The 18,032-nt window shown below is 37.4% G+C and overlaps 1 protein-coding gene across 1 annotated transcript in view; it reads right to left on the reverse strand.

The window, feature by feature from the left end:
• Positions 1–7,167: 7,167 nt before the first annotated feature.
• The window catches only part of LOC129246845 (homeobox protein H2.0), a 36,442-nt gene continuing 25,577 nt past the window's right edge, over positions 7,168–18,032 (reverse strand). Inside the window, exons 2-3 of the mRNA XM_054885509.1 lie at positions 7,509–8,113; positions 7,168–7,419 (exon numbers count right to left, since the gene is read on the reverse strand). Of these exons, the coding sequence (XP_054741484.1) occupies positions 7,168–7,419; positions 7,509–8,113 (857 nt within the window). The remainder of the gene's footprint in view (positions 7,420–7,508; positions 8,114–18,032) is intronic.

An 18,032-nucleotide genomic window follows, 5' to 3' on the forward strand; every position in this document is an offset into this window, starting at 1 on the left:
GTCATTCCGTACATATCAACGTTGATGATTTCTAAGCTCAATTTGTAGTTTGTAATTTTTTGTAATAGGACTATGAATAAGTTCGTGCGGTTTTTCGAAGCGAAATTTGAAACTTTATTGACGTAAAATGGTTACAAATTTAATATTCAAAGTATTGTCCATCGCTTACTACTCCTTTTTCCCATCTTTCTGGCAATTCACGGGTTCCCTTTGTGAAAAATTCGGTCGGTTTTGCCGCAATCCACGAATCGATCCATTTTTTGACTTCATCGTAATTACGGAAGTGCTGGTCAGCCAGGCCATGTTGCATCGATCGGAAGAGATAGTAATCGGATGGCGCAAGGTCTGGACTATACGGCGGGTGGGGTGGGACATCCCATTTGAGCGTTTCTAAGTATGTTTTGACCACTTGTGCAACGTGTGGCCGAGCATTGTCATGTTGCAAAATAACTTTGTCGTGTCTATCGGCGTATTGCGGCCGTTTTTCTCGCAGTGCTCGGCTCAAACGCATCAATTGTCGTCGGTAGACATCCCCCGTAATCGTTTCATTCGGTTTCAGTAGCTCATAATACACAACACCCAGCTGGTCCCACCAGATACACAGCATAACCTTCAGGCCATGAATATTCTGCGCCGACGTCGATGTTGAAGCATGGCCAGGGTATCCATACGTTGCCCGACGTTTTGGATTGTCGTAATGGACCCACTTTTCATCGCCAGTCACAATTCGATGCAAAAAACCCTTTCTTTTGTGCCGTTGAAGCAGTTGTTCGCATGCCATAAAACGGCGTTCAACGTCTCTTGGCTTCAATTCATACGGCACCCAATGGCCTACCTTTCGGATCATTCCCATGGCTTTTAAACGTTTGGAAATGGTTGATTGATCAACTCCCAAAGTTTTTGCAACCTCTTCTTGCGTTTGAGCCGGATCTTGATCGAGCAATTCCTCCAATTCGGTATCCATGAACTTTGGCGGCGCACCCTCGCGTTCTTCGTCTTCCAAGCCAAAATCACCACTTTTAAAGCGTGCAAACCACTTCTGGCACGTTCGCTCAGCTAGAGCATGCTCACCATAAACTTCCACCAAGATACGATGACTTTCGGCTGCTTTTTTCTTCATATTAAAATAATGAAGAAGAATTCCCCGCAAAAACACATTATTTGGCACGAAATTCGACATTTTCAAGTGTGGTAAAAATATTGTTGTTTACGCTTCAAATAAAAAACTTATACTGACGTTTGTGCCTTACGACAGTAGCTCTCCAATGAATGTTTGGAAATGTGGATCGATGGAATAATAATCAAGTTACGCCATCTGTTGTAAAACCGCACGAACTTATTAAGTTCAGTAACTGTGGTTTTGACATGCTCTTTCCGTTTAAGCTTAGCGTCTAACGTAATGTCAAAGTACTTTACGGTGCAGGCATGTGGAATGTTTTAGGAAAATACTAGGTTGTTCACTAAGTTTTGGGGTTCGATAAGAGAAACACAGTTTTATGGATTGAAATACACTTCTTTATAGTCTCCTTGAACGTCAATACACTTTTTCCAACGAGATTCAAACTTATGAATTCCATCCCCGAAGTGAGAATCTGGGTGGGCTGCAAAACACGCTTCCACAGCTGTTATGAGCTCATCATTTGATCAAAAACGCTTTCCACGCACAGATTTTCATATGTCTGGAAACAATTAGAAGTCTCTAGGGATCAAATCTGGTGAATACGACGACTACTCCAACAATTCGAACATTAATTCAAGGATTTTAACCATTGACATAATGCTCTTGTGCATTGTCCTGATGAGAAAGATTTTTTTGTATTTTGCAAAATGAGTTTTTTACGAATTGTTTTGTTTCAGCTAGTCTAAAAGGTTACAATAATATTCAGAATCTACTGTTTTACCAGTACCAGTTTGCAAGTAATCTACAAACGAAATTTCTTTCGCATCCCAAAACACTGACGCTAACACTTTCTTGGCCGATTTCTGGACACGAACTCATATCGGAGCCGAAGAACCAGGTTCACACCACTCTTTAGGCTCTTGTTTTGATTCAGGTGCTAGACCCAAGTCTTATCCATAGTGATGAATCAACGCACAAAATTTACTTTATCCTTTCGAAGACACTCTAAATGTTGCTGAGAAGGTCGCATTCGTATGTGTTTTTGTTCCGATATTAGCGAATGCGGCACCCAATGTGCTTACAGCTTTCTGAAACCCAATACTTCTGTCAAAGTATTGCTTACACTGCACAATGAGATATTTAGGGTTTCTGTATTTTTTATACGATACTGTGACTCGTCGATGCTAAATGGATTGTGAGCAAAGAATGAATCGACTGCTTGAAATGAAACTTCACATAAGTTAATAGGAATTGATACACTCAATATAACAAAAAAAAAAAAATTTTGGCCAGCAACAACACCAGACTACATGCAAAATTAGCAGAAAGTTATGGTCCACCTAACAGTAAGGTTCCCTTTTACACAGTGGTATCACAATGGACGTACATGGTTTAAGTGAGTTTGGCTACTCTAAGCCGACTACCACAAAAACCTAACCTAACCTAACCAATGGCGGACCTATAACCTTGAGCAAACATCAACATTTATAAACATGAAACGTCGGGGTTTTTGGAGACTAACGGCAGACATAACTGGTTTTTGGTCTATCGGAGAACAAGCAGCCAAAATGCGCATCGCCCACAACACATACTGTCATAGTTGTAAACAACCGAAGAAAAAGGAAACAATCTTGGTAGCGTGGATGTGACATTTTTCCTTGTTTTAGGAGGCATTATAATTTCCGAAATGTAATAGTGGAATACTTGTATAATTTGATTAATATCTTAAATGTTAGGTTTTTAAGAACATCAGCTCGAAACCGGGACTATTCTTTGTTATCGATTTAGAGATTTAAACTGCTAATGCCTCGGAAGTAAATGGTTCAATTTCGTAGAAATCTTGGACCACTCGCTTTTCGACCAAGTTATTTAATTTTTTGGTCGGAGATATCCTTCGATAACCCAACTGTTCTAAAGCCTTCAACAGTTCTCGACCCTTGTTTGTTGTTAAGCAATCCAGTTGACATTGATGCAATATAAAGGCTACTTCACACCACCCACAATAGTAGATTACAAGATTGCGACTTATGTGAAAGTATTTCTGGTTGTTTACCTAAGAGGGGAACGGCGTAGTGCGATAAATTCGCTAGTTAATGCCTTTCTTAAGCAAAATTAGAATAAAAAAGTACAATTACTACATCAGTTCAAAAGCTGATCCTGTCGGGATGTCGCTCTCCAACAGAATTGGAGTTCATTAAAGTTGCTGGCACTAGACCAACATCAACGTTTTGCAAAAAAGGACGAAATACGTTAAACAGCCGACATCCAGTTGGAGCTAGAAGCATACGACGATGGTGCGAATGGAACGGCTTTTCGTCAGTTTATTTTGTGCTAACATCCTAATAAACGGCGAAAGAACAAAAAAAATGCTGTCTGCCAATAGATTCGCCTTGGCTACTTTATTTTTGGCGCTTTTGATAACCGATAAACTTTAATGTCGCGAATATGGAAACAAAAATAAAAGAAGTTGCTTGTGAATACCTTGGTAATATTGTGATTTTAAGATTTGTCTTTTTTAAATTAAACTAATAAAAAAGAAGTACTGCGTATTAAATTGATGAATAAAAACACGAATTATAAAAATACTTCGCAGTTGTTTGTTTGTGTGTGTATGTGTATAATTTCTTGTATTTCAAATTTTTGTTTGAGTGAGATCGATCTTAGAACGGAATGTTTTCTAGTGTGAAAGTTTATACCCTGAATATGACTGTATCGTGCTTTGAATTGGGACTGTTTAATGCGTACGTGATAACATTTTCCAGACCGATAACGAACCGTGAAAGCGGAGCGGCTCTAAATTATCTGATTAACCATTGACATTAAAATATGGTGATGTTTAGAAACATTATCTTTTAATCTTTTTATTAATCTTTGATTACCATTACTTCGGTGGATTGGGATGTATAAAAAAAAGGCAGTGTAATCATTTCAGAATCGGTATTAGACTGTTAGGGTTACCAGACGTATTGATTTTTCTAACCTGGTACCGATTTTGTTCATTTAGTAAATCAGTAAGCTAATGTATTGAATTTATTCAACTAGTACAGTTGACATTTTAACGCAGCTTAAGAGGATATTTTCCCCGGCTTTTTTTAATTTTCCTTTTTAGACGATTTCTTTTTCTTCATACTAGGTACACATACATATATAATTCGCGCTTACACCCTTTTTGGGTGTTGGGCCGAGCTGCTCCTCCTATTTGTGGCGTGCGTCTTGATGTTGTTCCACAAATGGAGCGACCTACAGTTTCAAGCCGACTCCGAACGTCAGATAATTTTTATGAGAAGCTTTTTCATGGCAGTAATACACTCGGAGGTTTGCCATTGCCTGCCGAGAGGCAACCGCTATTAGAATAAACTTTTTCTTAATTTTTGTGTTTCACTGAGATTCAAACCTACGTTCTCTCTGTGAATTCCGAATGGTAGTCACGCACCAGGCCATTCGGCTACGGCGGCCGCTCAGTGGTATACCAGAAAAAAGAGTACGTTGAAATACGTATTTATTGATTGTGTTTCTTGTTCATACCACATTTTAGATTGGAAGTCTGACAAACCGCGAATACGATTTGCATGTGAAGGCAACAATAATGTTATTGAGTAAGATTCGCCCCTAGCAGGTATGATTATACCTCATAAAACAGATATAACTAACTATTTTCAATGCTGTCAAATCTTTCTTAGACCTCGTTCATACAGAGCAAATTTTGTAATTATTAGTCCACTTGCTAACACTTTACAAATCGATGGCGCCTATAATAGAATTTGTGAGTAGAATATGCTTTTTTTTATAAGGAGGTAACACCTTCTCACGGGGCTGGTTAGCTCAAAAGCTAATAGTTGTTGTTGACGCATACGAAACTCCGCGCGGCTTAGTTAATTTTGAATATGTGTTACATGCGCACAGATTCTCTTCCAGTTATCAGCTAATGCCAGCAGAGAGTCTTCCTTTACGATTTAAGAGGTTTCGGGAGCATTGCGTAGGCATTGGAACTAGACCTAAACAACATCTTCTTCCCTCTCCATGCAGGCAGTTTGGGAAACTGTCATAGCCAAATCTATGGAGGTATTTTCTGTGCTCTGAACAGAATTCAGTTAAGGGGTTGTTTGTTCCTGCATAGTTCCTTTCTAACTACATCACAACAAACGACGCCTCTCTTCCAGCCTATACTCTCTTCATTTGTTTTGTCAAAATTTGTGCCAGGATTTGTCATCAGAAATTCTTCTATCTGTAGCTTGATAGTCTACAAAGCGTTTAGCCGATTGACAGCTATTGTTATTATTATATTTTTTTTTTTGGAGGGTAGTATAAAAAGCTCAGGAGTTCAATTGGCGCATAAATGATATGTGGGGCATGCTCCCACTAAAACAAAACTCCAGTTCATCTACTTTTTCGTTACCTTCAATGGTCCGATGTTCCGGGGCCCAGATTAAGGTAACTTTATGGTTTTCACTCAAGGTGATAAGGCTATTCCTACTTCGTTCCACCACTTTAGAGGTTATTGTAGCCGAATCGAGTGCCTGGATTTCAGTTTGGCTATCCGAAAGAATAGCGATATTGCTCTTAAAAGAGAAATCTGCGATTAGTAACTTACAAGCTTCCTCAATTGTGGCTTGGAAGGCACTTCTGGTATTAGGGAGACGCACAAATTTTTCAATTTTAAGTCTATGAGAATATGTACCAGCTCCAACAACACAAATCATTTTACTGTAATCTGTATAGACTGTAGTGTTGAAGTTGTTTAGTGAGAATCCCTTATTCCATTCCTCCTTAGATGGAAGAGAGTGGCAAAATTCCTATTGAAAGTTACCGCCGGGACGATATAATCAGTCCTCCCCGAGATGTACTAAGTTTGGCCTTCCAGCGACTCGCTTCATTTAACCTAAATGCACTTATGGCTGTCGTCTTCTTTATATGTAGGTCTATTAGAATAACGTGTGTCAGTGCATTGAGAGCCTCCCTAGGACATGATCTTATTGCACTGATATTTGTATTCTGCCAAGTAATTTGATGTGGTATTCTCTTTCTAGAGCTTTCCACCAAACCACCGAGCCATACGATAAAATTGCCTTAACCGCCTTATACAACCATAACGTGTACTTGGGTTGAAGGCCCCATCTTCTTCCAACTATACGTTTATAGGCATGGATGTAATACGTCGAAGATATTCTGCAATTGCTTCGACTGTAGGGGAGATCAAAAAGAACATCGAAAATGCGGTAATGTCATGACCAATGCCGCCTTGTCCATCTATGATTTAGTCGAGAGTAATAAACTCAGTCGTCTGTGCTTGTCATCAATTCGTCTCTATTTGATCTCCTCTGGAGCTCTGCTGCTGAATAAATACAGGCTCAGGTGTCATAGCTATCGGCCTCTACCTGCTGCTGTTGAAACCGCATCACCAGCAAACTTGCACGCCGTAGCCCAGCAGTGATTTGAGCTGCACATGATGTTTATTAGGTCAGACACACTCGGTTGTATGCCACACGCCAGGGTTCCTTCATCGCGCTTTCTAGCTGACCGAAGACAGTGAAATGAACGTTCTTCGCGCCTTCGAGTTCTTCAGGGCAGGTAATATGGTGAAGTTGTCAGCCGAAATCTGTGCAGATAATTTTGAAATGACGGCTATTAGTTTTCTTGAGTTGCTATTTAGGTTCAATGTATCAGCTCAGATCGGTGCCACGTACCCTACTATATATTATTCTTTTACTATAGCTAGCGTCACCTTTGTTTGGCATTATTCGGTCGCAGAAAATACTTATTGATGTGTGTATGTGATCGTTTTTTCAAAAATCTATAGTTTTCATTATATTCATAAATACATTATACGAGTATTTTATTTTTTTTACAGAAGGGCAAAATTAACAATATCATAACAAGTTATTTTAATTATGGAGCAATTTGTAACAAAAGTTCAAAAAGTAAATAAATATGTTTTTATATACGTATTTGGTTTTTAAGTATGTATGTATAAGTTAATGAGCTTTAGATATGTATGTTTTTTTTTACAAATAAAATTAGGAAATATTGTACACAAAAAAATTTGTTTTTCACTGCACCACATCGATTTCGTCGTCATTTTCGCTTATTTCGCCACTTGACGAATCATCACTGGAATAGCCATCCAATAAACGCTTTTCGTCGTTAGCTGATTGCGAATTGCTCTCCTGTTTACCAATTGGCGATGCAGTTGTTGTTGCGCAACTGTTTGCTGCTGAAGCGATTTGCTTCTCTTGTCCACTTTTAAGATTCTCCCGCGTATGCCGCCATTTCATGCGACGATTCTGGAACCAAACTTTAACCTGTAAAAAATGGAAAACATACATACATATGTAAGTAGTCAGTACAAAAGTAGATAGATTGTGTTCAAATCAAAGGCTTCATTACTAACCTGTGCATCTGTAAGATTGAGGCGAGCCGCTAACTTACGACGATCCGGCTTGGTGATATATTTCTGTTGCTGGAATTGTATTTCGAGACCTTTGCGCTGCAAATTACTAAACACAGCACGCGACCATGAGCGTTTCCGTTTACCACCACCACCGCTACTGCTAGTGGCGTTATTGTTGATATTATTCATGTTGATGCTACTACCGCTGGAAGCCGTTATTTGCAATTGCGTGGGCGTGTTGCTGCCGGTGGCATGATTTGACGATAGACTTGTACTTGGCGCAACATGGTGAGGATGGTGCTGCTGATGATGGTTGATTAGACTTGCTGTACTCATAGGAATGTCCAATAGGTGGTGTGGGGGTGCTTTTAAGCCTGTGAATCGCGCTGCGAGTGTAGATGGTCCGAAGCTTTGTGAACTCAACGAAGCGTTGTGGAAGGATTTAAGACCAAGATTGACGTCGCCACTAACACCAGCACCTAAATTCTGTAGTAATACCGGCGGTATGGCAAGCATTTGTGGATGTGTTGCACTCGATTTTTGTTGTTGAAAACGCAGGAGAGTTGAGGTGGCCAGTGTGGAGGAATATGGTGTGTGGAGAGTTACTAAAATAAATGAAGTAAATTTGTTAATTATTAAAACTATTAAAACTATTTCTGTATCCAACAGATAAAGAGAGTTGTTTTAATAGGTCAAAATCCGATCTAATGATGTCGAGATCTGAAATTTGGTTACAATTTCTGTGGAGTCTAAGGCATCCAAACTTGAAGAAATTATTCCATAAGCAGCTTTTTTCGTTAAACGCGAATAACTTTTTTATTGTCTTATATAATTATTTTTTTTTTCAGATTATTATTATTTGTCTACTGAGCACTGCGAACAAAAGATATTTGTCGTGCAAATCCTGCTAATACCCTATATTTTAAGACTTTTAAAAAAATGTAACACATTCAGGGGTTTATTGTTCCATAATTTATATGAATACACGCCAATACCAACAAGGTGGTGTACCCTTTTTCTGCCGAGTGCAGGACATTCTCAAAAAATGTGTTCTAAATTTTCAGTGTGCGTTTCACATTTTTTTTTTTTTTTTTTTATTTCACAGAATCGACAGTTGATGGTCTCAGAGAGACCAATTTCATTTAAGTGATATCTCATGCTAAAGTGGCCTGGACAGTAACCAGTTAAAAGTCTTAAGTGTATTCTACAGAACGAAAGTAGCTTATCAGAAATTCCTCAGTCCGGTGTTAGGAATTGTTTTGCTTGTCGCTGGCCGATATAATTCGCCAGTACTCAACAAATTCCTTCTCGTTCCACTTTCTTAGAAGTTCGTTAATGGATGCCTCCTTAAGTCCACAGAAAGGCTCAGACATGTTTGCCCCTTTTTCAGCTAATTTTTCAGATTATAATTAAATTTCGTTTTTCAGTTTGCAATTGAATTCTTGGTGCGTGACTATCATTCTATGGTGTGCGAATTCGAAACCTGGAGCATGAAATAACAAATGATAGCGAAGTGTTTTCTAATAGTGATCGCGCCTCGCTAGAGACGATTAAACAGGTGAAACAGAACATTCAAGATTAAATGCGCTTTCTGCAACAAAAAATTATGTAGTGTAATTAGTGGAGAATGCTTTAAAAAGAACCACTGCCTATTTGATTGTACTATTTGTAGCAATTGAAGATCAAAAAGTTTCCTTCTCCATTCATAAGAAGGGATACCAGCTGGGACATCAATGGACCAACGCAGTTTATTAAGTCCGAATTCAGTGAATTTTTTCTGGATCGCTTCAACCCGTAGCGAGTGAAAGTCGTAGTATCGATCGCAAATAACAGCTGCATATTCAGGAATAACGCGGACTAGTGCGGACATATTATTGCTGTATGAGCTTTATGATGGCATAGACTTAGCAAAGCGAATAAAGATCTAGCGGTTTCTTTGGCTGGATCCTGTCGTCCGAATGGATACAAACGCTCCGGCTCGAAAAGTATTCGATGCGGTATCAGCTAGTGGTAAAATAGAGTTTCCAACTGGTGCTGGTTAGCACGAAAAAGAAACGACTAGCTCGCTTTGTTAAACTCGACCAAGATCACGTAAGCGGTTATCGCGCCAATCAAGAAGAAAAAGAAGTGCTACATACAGTAATTTCAGAGTCAGTGGATCCTTAAAATTTCGTAGGCTTTGCAAGTTACATAATCATCAAGAGTGGAAAAAATTAGCTTGCAACCAATGATAGTTCCCAAATCTTTAAATACGTTTTTCCTAGGTGAAATAATAAATAGAATATAGAGTAATCGAAAATTCCAGCGAATAACTTCGTGAGTAAGACACTATAAACATTAAGGCTTAGATGATTTGTGTTACACAAACACAATTCATTCCTCAACCCCAAAAACTTATCCTTTCCATCCTTACTCCCGCACAATAGTCAGCGCATTATTTGCATTGTGACTGCCAAAACTAGCAAAATCAGTGGCATTGCATCAGTGGAGCCAGCAAGAGGAAGCGGGCGATCGCGGTAATGGCGCAGACACACAATTTAGCGAAGTCCTCAACTATCTGAGTGATCCTTCTGTCAGAAAAATGTGAAACACAGATGCCGATTTAAGCAGTAAGAAGACGTTGTTCATAAGCAACGACAGATGGGTATTCCCACTACTTAGGTGTGATGGCGGCAGGCTAATCACCCACTCTGTCAGAAATCAAAATATATTAACGAAACCAACGCAAGACTGAGTCTTGTCGAGGCCCTACGCTCTTGAGAGGAGTAAACAAGGAAAAAAATATCAACAATTTCACACAAAGCGTGATTTAATTTGAACAAATTTTGTAAGTCATTTAAGAAAAAATATTGTGCATTAAATTCAGCATAAAACTAATTTAAAAGTAATTTTAATTTCTTATAAACGAATTTATTTAATTTATAAGCCACTATTAATCAGTATTCGCACTACAATCAATTGAAGGAAAAGCGTTGAATGTGTGAATATTTTCTTTCCGCCTGCCAAATTACTCAAGTAAGCTATAAGATAAGCGAATTTGTTCGGTCATTTAAAAAAAAAATAACATCGTATGGAAGGAAAAATAAAAAAATCAGCACGATTTTGTTAAATCGAAATTCAAATAAAATCAAATCAATTACGAAATGTTTACGTGCAATCATACACATACAAGTAGACATAAAGAAATGTACGTATTTACATTTTCAATGATTCCACTTTAAGGCACTATTTAAAAAGCAGAGAATACCATCGACCAAATTGAGTTGGTAATTAATTGTTCCGACACGAAGCTGCAGACAAACAGAACAAACAAACAAATAAACCATTCGATTAACCAATACTCATCATCATCACCATCCACCTGCAGTCCGCGAGTGAGTGAATGAGTGAGTAAGAATAGAAACAACAACAATCATCTCAAATCGATCAGTAATGTGCGCTGATCTTAAACGCTGATAGATGAGGCGCCTGTTGGGGGCCACTTTGATAAGATCTGACTGTCTTTCGGATTACCGACCTGCCCGCCTGCAGAGCAGCCTGCCACATATCAGCACCACATAATCAAATCAAATAGCGTTGTATCATCATCATCAAAGCAATAACCACAAAATCAACACAACCTGCACCATCTCCGTAATGGTATTCAAATAATCTGAACTGCAAAAATTTTGATATTTAAGTAATGATCTTCAGTATAAGAATCATCATCGTATAAATGTGTACATATGTATGTATATATATAATATAAACGGTGAAAAATGGGGAAAGCACAAGACGTGTATTAATGAACAATTCGGCGAACAATACTCTGAGGGTAGCCTTAAGTATACGCGTATAAAGCGCTGATTGGTGGTGTTGTGGATTTGGTGTAACTACTTGTACGGAAAATTGTATAGATAAGAGTTTTGAAAAGTGTTTTTTAGCTAATGAGAACTTTAAATCTCAGTAATACAAATTCCAAAAGGCTTTTCTAGTTAGCAAGGGACGTTCAGAATAAAAAAGTAACAGATTGTAAATGAGGTTAACAAAATTTTAAATGATAAGATTTTTTTGTTGAGAAATATTGGCTGATAGCAAAGAATCAGAAACGCGCATATTAACGAATTAATAATTAAAATATTTTAGTGAGTAGCAAATTTCATGACATTGATGATGGAAAATAATTTCGAGCGGAAGCAGCTGAGGTATGCCATTCTGAACCCTTTCAATTACTTCTTCAAAGCAATTAAAGGTCCCCTAATATATAATGCGTACATTAATGACTTTAGATAAAATGCCAAGAAGGTTACATCTGGTTTTTTTGCAGTCGGTTTAGAGTAGCCAACTCACTTATGTAGATCATATATGTACATAGGTACGTTGTGGTACCACTGTGTAACACGGGAACCTTATTGCTTATTTATCATGGAACCACTTAGACGCTCTTATAAAGCGTAGGATAGGTTTTATCCCAACACCGGATAGTTCCGTTACAGAGTCAAAATGGTTTTTTCCTAACCACCTTGCTCTACTAAGGCTGGACAATTACAGAAGAAGTGTTATACTGTTTCTTCCTCTTTTTCGCCTCTACAACTTCTGCAGAATTCATGAGAAAATACTTCTAGACTAGAAGAGCGCCTACCTAAAAACCAATTACCGGTGGCACAAGCCACGATTTTCGAGATGTTCTCTGTTGAGAGGATGAGCAATTCTCCTGAACATCACAACAAAGTTCAGAGGTGCCAAATCACGACAGTGGAGGCCAGCGTAGTGGTACACTACCTATCATCGATGGCTTTGCGGCCAGTATGGCATATGACACCATCCAAAATCGGGAAGTGTATGGCTCTATCTCGTACGGTTAGTTGCTTTTCTTAATTTTTTAAATATTAGGTCGCGATTATGCCTCCAGCCGGACAAACTGAATTTTTCGAAGGTATCGTATGGTACCAAGTGTTTAACTTTACGGTAATGTACGATCACTCAACAGAATTTGATGACCGAAGAGCTTTTTTGAAATATCAGTGAAAACGCACTTATTTTCAAAGTATTTTATAAATACATACATACATACATGTACTCATCATATTCTGTCATATCGGGTGTTTTTTTTAACTGCATGAGAATTATCGATACTATGGTTTGACACCTGAGAATGGCAAATTTTGTTGACATATTTGTTCAGCAAGGTGTGGCAAGTCATTATCATCGTTTAACGCTAGAACAAAGCATCCAAATAGTGGAAATTTAACTTTGAAAAAAAAAATAAAATAAATCTGTTCTTCTTTGTTCTTCGACTACGTGAAAAATTTTACGTGAAGATCTTGAAATCAACGTCTGCGTCGCATTTTTGATAAGTCAGCTCATTTAAATTTATTATTCAGATTTATTGGGAAAAGTAGCCAGAAATTGGATTGATTGAATGGACCATGTAACTCGTAGCAGCGGCGGACATCATCTTCAAAAAATAAACGCCATGAAATTATCTATTATAATAAAAAAATGCATTCCAATAATATTTCTATTTTGTATTAACATTTTAAGCTCTTAAGTTTTTAAAAAAAAGCACCCAATAGAGGCTGCATGGGTTACGACTAATATACTTCGCGCTGCTTTGAATCCAGGACATAAAAATTTTGTTTAATAGGGAGAAAAGGAAAAAAACTCACTATCGAATAATATTAATCTAATTGTGAATGGTGACAATTGAAGTCAGATATATTTTCTATGCTTTGGGTGTAGGAAAAAGCGATACAATATTTCTGTCTGTTTGGTAATGCTTTTCGAACTAGCTGAATTACCCTCGTTTCATCTAGTGAACGAAAATATCCGAGTAATATGAAATTTCTAACTATAAAAATAACTTATTTTTTCTCTCCATTCTTTGCTATTTTAAACTTAAACTTCTCGCCTAAGCATCAAATTTCAATTGTTAGCCAGCTGATTTTTATTTTGCCAACTACTGATCAAATTGCCAGGCTTGCCGTTGGGGCACTTCGTTACTTGGCGCTTAAAAGTTGGATATGCTATTATAAAACAACATATACATACGTAGAACTGCCAAGTAACGAAGCAACGAACTCGGTGGGAGAACCCCTATTGATATAATTTGTTATGGTTTTCATTAACGAACGCTTGTATGTTTATTTTGCCATTCTGTGATGCTGCAACCTCTCAATGCTGATCATTGGCAACAACATAATTATTACCATTCAAGGGGATGCGTGGTCGTTTTTATGAGTGTTTAAGGCGAATGTACACTCATGCTCACTTGATTGATTATATTCCATCACACCTAATACTCGTAAAATCAATAAAGTTTAAACGGTTCGCTTAACTGACACAGCCAAAGACTTGACCGTTTCACCTGCATTCTCGTATAGCCCTGCAGGAAAATTCTGAACAACTGAAATAAAATTGTGTATACAAGTACGAAATAACTTGGTCAACAGGTGATGGAATTTCTATTTTTTTAGAGAATAGAGATTGATGCAGACATAAATTTATCAAAATGTTAATTAATCACCCAACAATACGATTATCTAGCAATTTGAACAATGTTTTCTTATAATTAAATCTATCAGTGCAATTGCATATGTGTTGGCTAACTGTGGATCAACGGTTACCCCACAGGGACCACAGCTAATAATCCGAATCAGTTCTACAGGAATCATGAATTGGTCAACGATTAAGTATACAATTTACATAAAGAGCTATGGTCCAGTCTAGAATGCTGCAGAACTGCAAAGTGTTTTCTTTTAAATCTTGGTGGAAAAGGGGATCGGGTGATGGTCGCTATTATTACAGGGCACAACCCATGTGGTGAGCGTATGGCCATCATTAGAATCATTGAGAACCCGATTTGTCTGCCTTGCTTGGAGCACCCGAATAGCACTGATTATTTTCGCTGTGATTGTCCTGCCTATGCTAGAGTAACGCTCTCTCAACTGGAGTATATTTTCAGATTAGCCAAAGCATCTGGAAAATTTTCACAAGACTAGCTAACTCTGTCCGTCTCTCTTTTTCTCCTTGATTATCAACCCTTTTACTTTCCAGAGCTCCGAATACAATGGGCTTTTTAACCCGAGTGTTTAAGAGTTACCATTCTGTCGGTTCTTCTTGTCTCGCCTTTTTCAAATTTTAATTTCAATTCATAAGCGTATTTAAAAATATCCAAAGTACATATACAATAATTATATAAATTTCATCGAAAAGAAGGGGCAAGCAGGAAATTATATTGTATATTATAATCATTACATTTGTAATGGGAAATCGTTCACAAACAAGGTTATGTATCACCCTATTCGCGTATAACATAAAGCGCTGATTGGTGGTGTTGTGGATTTGGTGTAACTACTTGTACGGAAAATTGTATAGATAAGAGTTTTGAAAAGTGTTTTTTAGCTAATGAGAACTTTAAATCTCAGTAATACAAATTCCAAAAGGCTTTTCTAGTTAGCAAGGGACGTTCAGAATAAAAATGTAACATATTGAAAATGAGGTTAACAAAATTTTAAATGATAAGATTTTTTTGTTGAGAAATATTGGCTGATAGTAAAGAATCAGAAACGCGCATATTAAGGAATTAATAATTAAAATATTTTAGTGAGTAGCAAATTTCATGACATTGATGATGGAAAATATTATAATTTCGAGCGGAAGCAGCTGAGGTATGCCATTCTGAACCCTTTCAATTACTTCTTCAAAGCAATTAAAGGTCCGCTAATATATAATGCGTATATTAATGACTTTAGATAAAATCACAAGAAGGTTACATCTGGTTTTTTTGCAGTCGGTTTAGAGTAGCCAGCTCACTTATGTAGATCATATATGTACATAGGTCCGTTGTGGTACCACTGTGTAACACGGGAACCTTATTGCTTATTTATCATGGAACCACTTAGACGCTCTTATAAAGCGTAGGATAGGTTTTATCCCAACACCGGATAGTTCCATTACAGAGTCAAAATGGTTTTTTCCTAACCACCTTGCTCTACTAAGGCTGGACAATTACAGAAGAAGTGAAAATACTTCTAGACTAGAAGAGAGCCTACCTAACCACCAGTTACCGATGACACAAGCCACGATTTTCCAGATGTTCTCTGTTGAGAGGATGAGCAATTCTCCTGAACATCACAACAAAGTTCAGAGGTGCCAAATCACACGACAGTGGAGGCTAGCGTAGTGGTACACTACCTATCATCGATGGCTTTGCGGCCAGTATGGCATATGACACCATCCAAAATCGGGAAGTGTATGGCTCTATCTCGTAAGGTTAGTTGCTTTTCTTAATTTTTCAAATATTAGGTCGCGATTATGCCTCCAGCCGGACAAACTGAATTTTTCGAAGGTATCGTATCGTACCAAGTGTTTAACTTTACGGTAATGTACGATCACTCAACAGAATTTGATGACCGAAGAGCTTTTTTGAAATATCTGTGAAAACGCACTTATTTTCAAAGTATTTTATATCATATCATATCGGGTGTTTTTTTAACTGCATGAGAATTATCGATACTATGGTTTGACACCTGAGAATGGCAAATTTTGTTGACATATTTGTTCAGCAAGGCAAGTCATCATCATCGTTTAACGGTAAGTAGTGGAAATTTACTTTGAAAAAAAAAAGAAAATAAATCTGTTCGCGAAGTTAATAGGGCGTTCTTCTTTGTTCTTCGACTACGTGAAAAATTTTACGTGAAGATCTTGAAATCAATGTCTACGTCGCATTTTTGATAAGTCAGCTCATTTAAATTTATTATTCAGATTTATTGGGAAAAATAGCCAGAAATTGGATTGATTGAATGGACCATGTAACTCGTAGCAGCGGCGGACATCATCTTCAAAAAATAAACGCCATGAATTGCCCTCGTTTCATCTAGTGAACGAAAATATCCTAGTAATATGAAATTTCTAACTATAAAAATAACTTATTTTTTCTCTCCATTCTTTGCTATTTTAAACTTAAACTTCTCGCCTAAGCATCAAATTTCAATTGTTAGCCAGCTGATTTTTATTTCGCCAACTACTGATCAAATTGCCAGGCTTGCCATCGCGGCACTTCGTTACTTGGCGCTTAAAAGTTGGATATGCTAAAACAAAATATACGTAAAACTGCCAAGTAACGAAGCAACGAACTCGGTGGGAGAACCCCTATTGATATAATTTGTTATGGTTTTCATTAACGAACGCTTGTATGTTTATTTTGCCATTCTGTGATGCTGCAACCTCTCAATGCTGATCATTGGCAACAACATAATTATTACCATTCAAGGGGATGCGTGGTCGTTTTTATGAGTGTTTAAGGCGAATGTACACTCATGCTCACTTGATTGATTATATTCCATCACACCTAATACTCGTAAAATCAATAAAGTTTAAACAGTTCGCTTAACTGACACAGCCAAAGACTTGACCGTTTCACCTGCATTCTCGTACAGCCCTGCAGGAAAATTGTGAACAACTGAAATAAAATTGTGTATACAAGTACGAAATAACTTGGTCAACAGGTGATGGAATTTCTATTTTTTTAGAGAATAGAGATTGATGCAGACATAAATTTATCAAAATGTTATTGTAATTAATCACCCAACAATACGATTATCTAGAAATTTGAACAATGTTTTCTTATAATTATTGTAAATCTATCAGTGCAATTGCATATGTGTTGGCTAACTGTGGATCAACGGTTACCCCACAGGGACCACAGCTAATAATCCGAAGCAGTTCTACAGGAATCATGAATTGGTCAACGATTAAGTATACAATTTACATAAAGAGCTATGGTCCAGTCTAGAATGCTGCAGAACTGCAAAGTGTTTTCTTCTAAATCTTGGTGGAAAAGGGGATCGGTTGATGGTCGGTATTATTACAGGGCACAACCCGTGGGGTGAGCGTATGGCCATCATTAGAATCATTGAGAACCCGATTTGTCTGCCTTGCTTGGAGGACCCGAATAGCTTCGAATACAATGGGCTTTTTAACCCGAGTGTTTAAGAGTTACCATTCTGTCGGTTCTTCTTGTCTCGCCTTTTTCAAATTTTAATTTCAATTCATAAGCGTATTTAAAAATATCCCAAGTACATATAATTATATAAATTTCATTGAAAAGAAGGGGCAAGCAGGAAATTATATTGTATAATCATTGCATTTGAAAAATAATTAAATCGGAAAGCAATCACCTTACTTGTAATGGGAAATCGTTCACAAACAAGGTTATGTATCGCCCTATTCTCCAAACATAGAAATATTGAAGGAACCTATACCAATGACATAAAAAAGTGTTTTTCATATGCCTAGTTTTATTTTATGCTGACGACCTTAAAATCTATTCTATTGTAAGAAACTCATCTGATTCGCAAGTACTCCAAAATGAGATTGATAAGTTTTTTCTTGCTGTACTAGTAATCAACTATATTTAAATATTTCAGAATGCTATTACATTACTTTCGCCAAATGTTTGTCTCCTTTGAAGACATCTTACATTATCTCTAATTGTTGTCTGAGGTCGGTCAGTGAAATATTGGGCATAGGAGTCTTTTTTGT

Source organism: Anastrepha obliqua, chromosome 5, assembly GCF_027943255.1.
Source record: "Anastrepha obliqua isolate idAnaObli1 chromosome 5, idAnaObli1_1.0, whole genome shotgun sequence".
Classification (NCBI taxonomy): Eukaryota; Metazoa; Arthropoda; class Insecta; order Diptera; family Tephritidae; genus Anastrepha; species Anastrepha obliqua.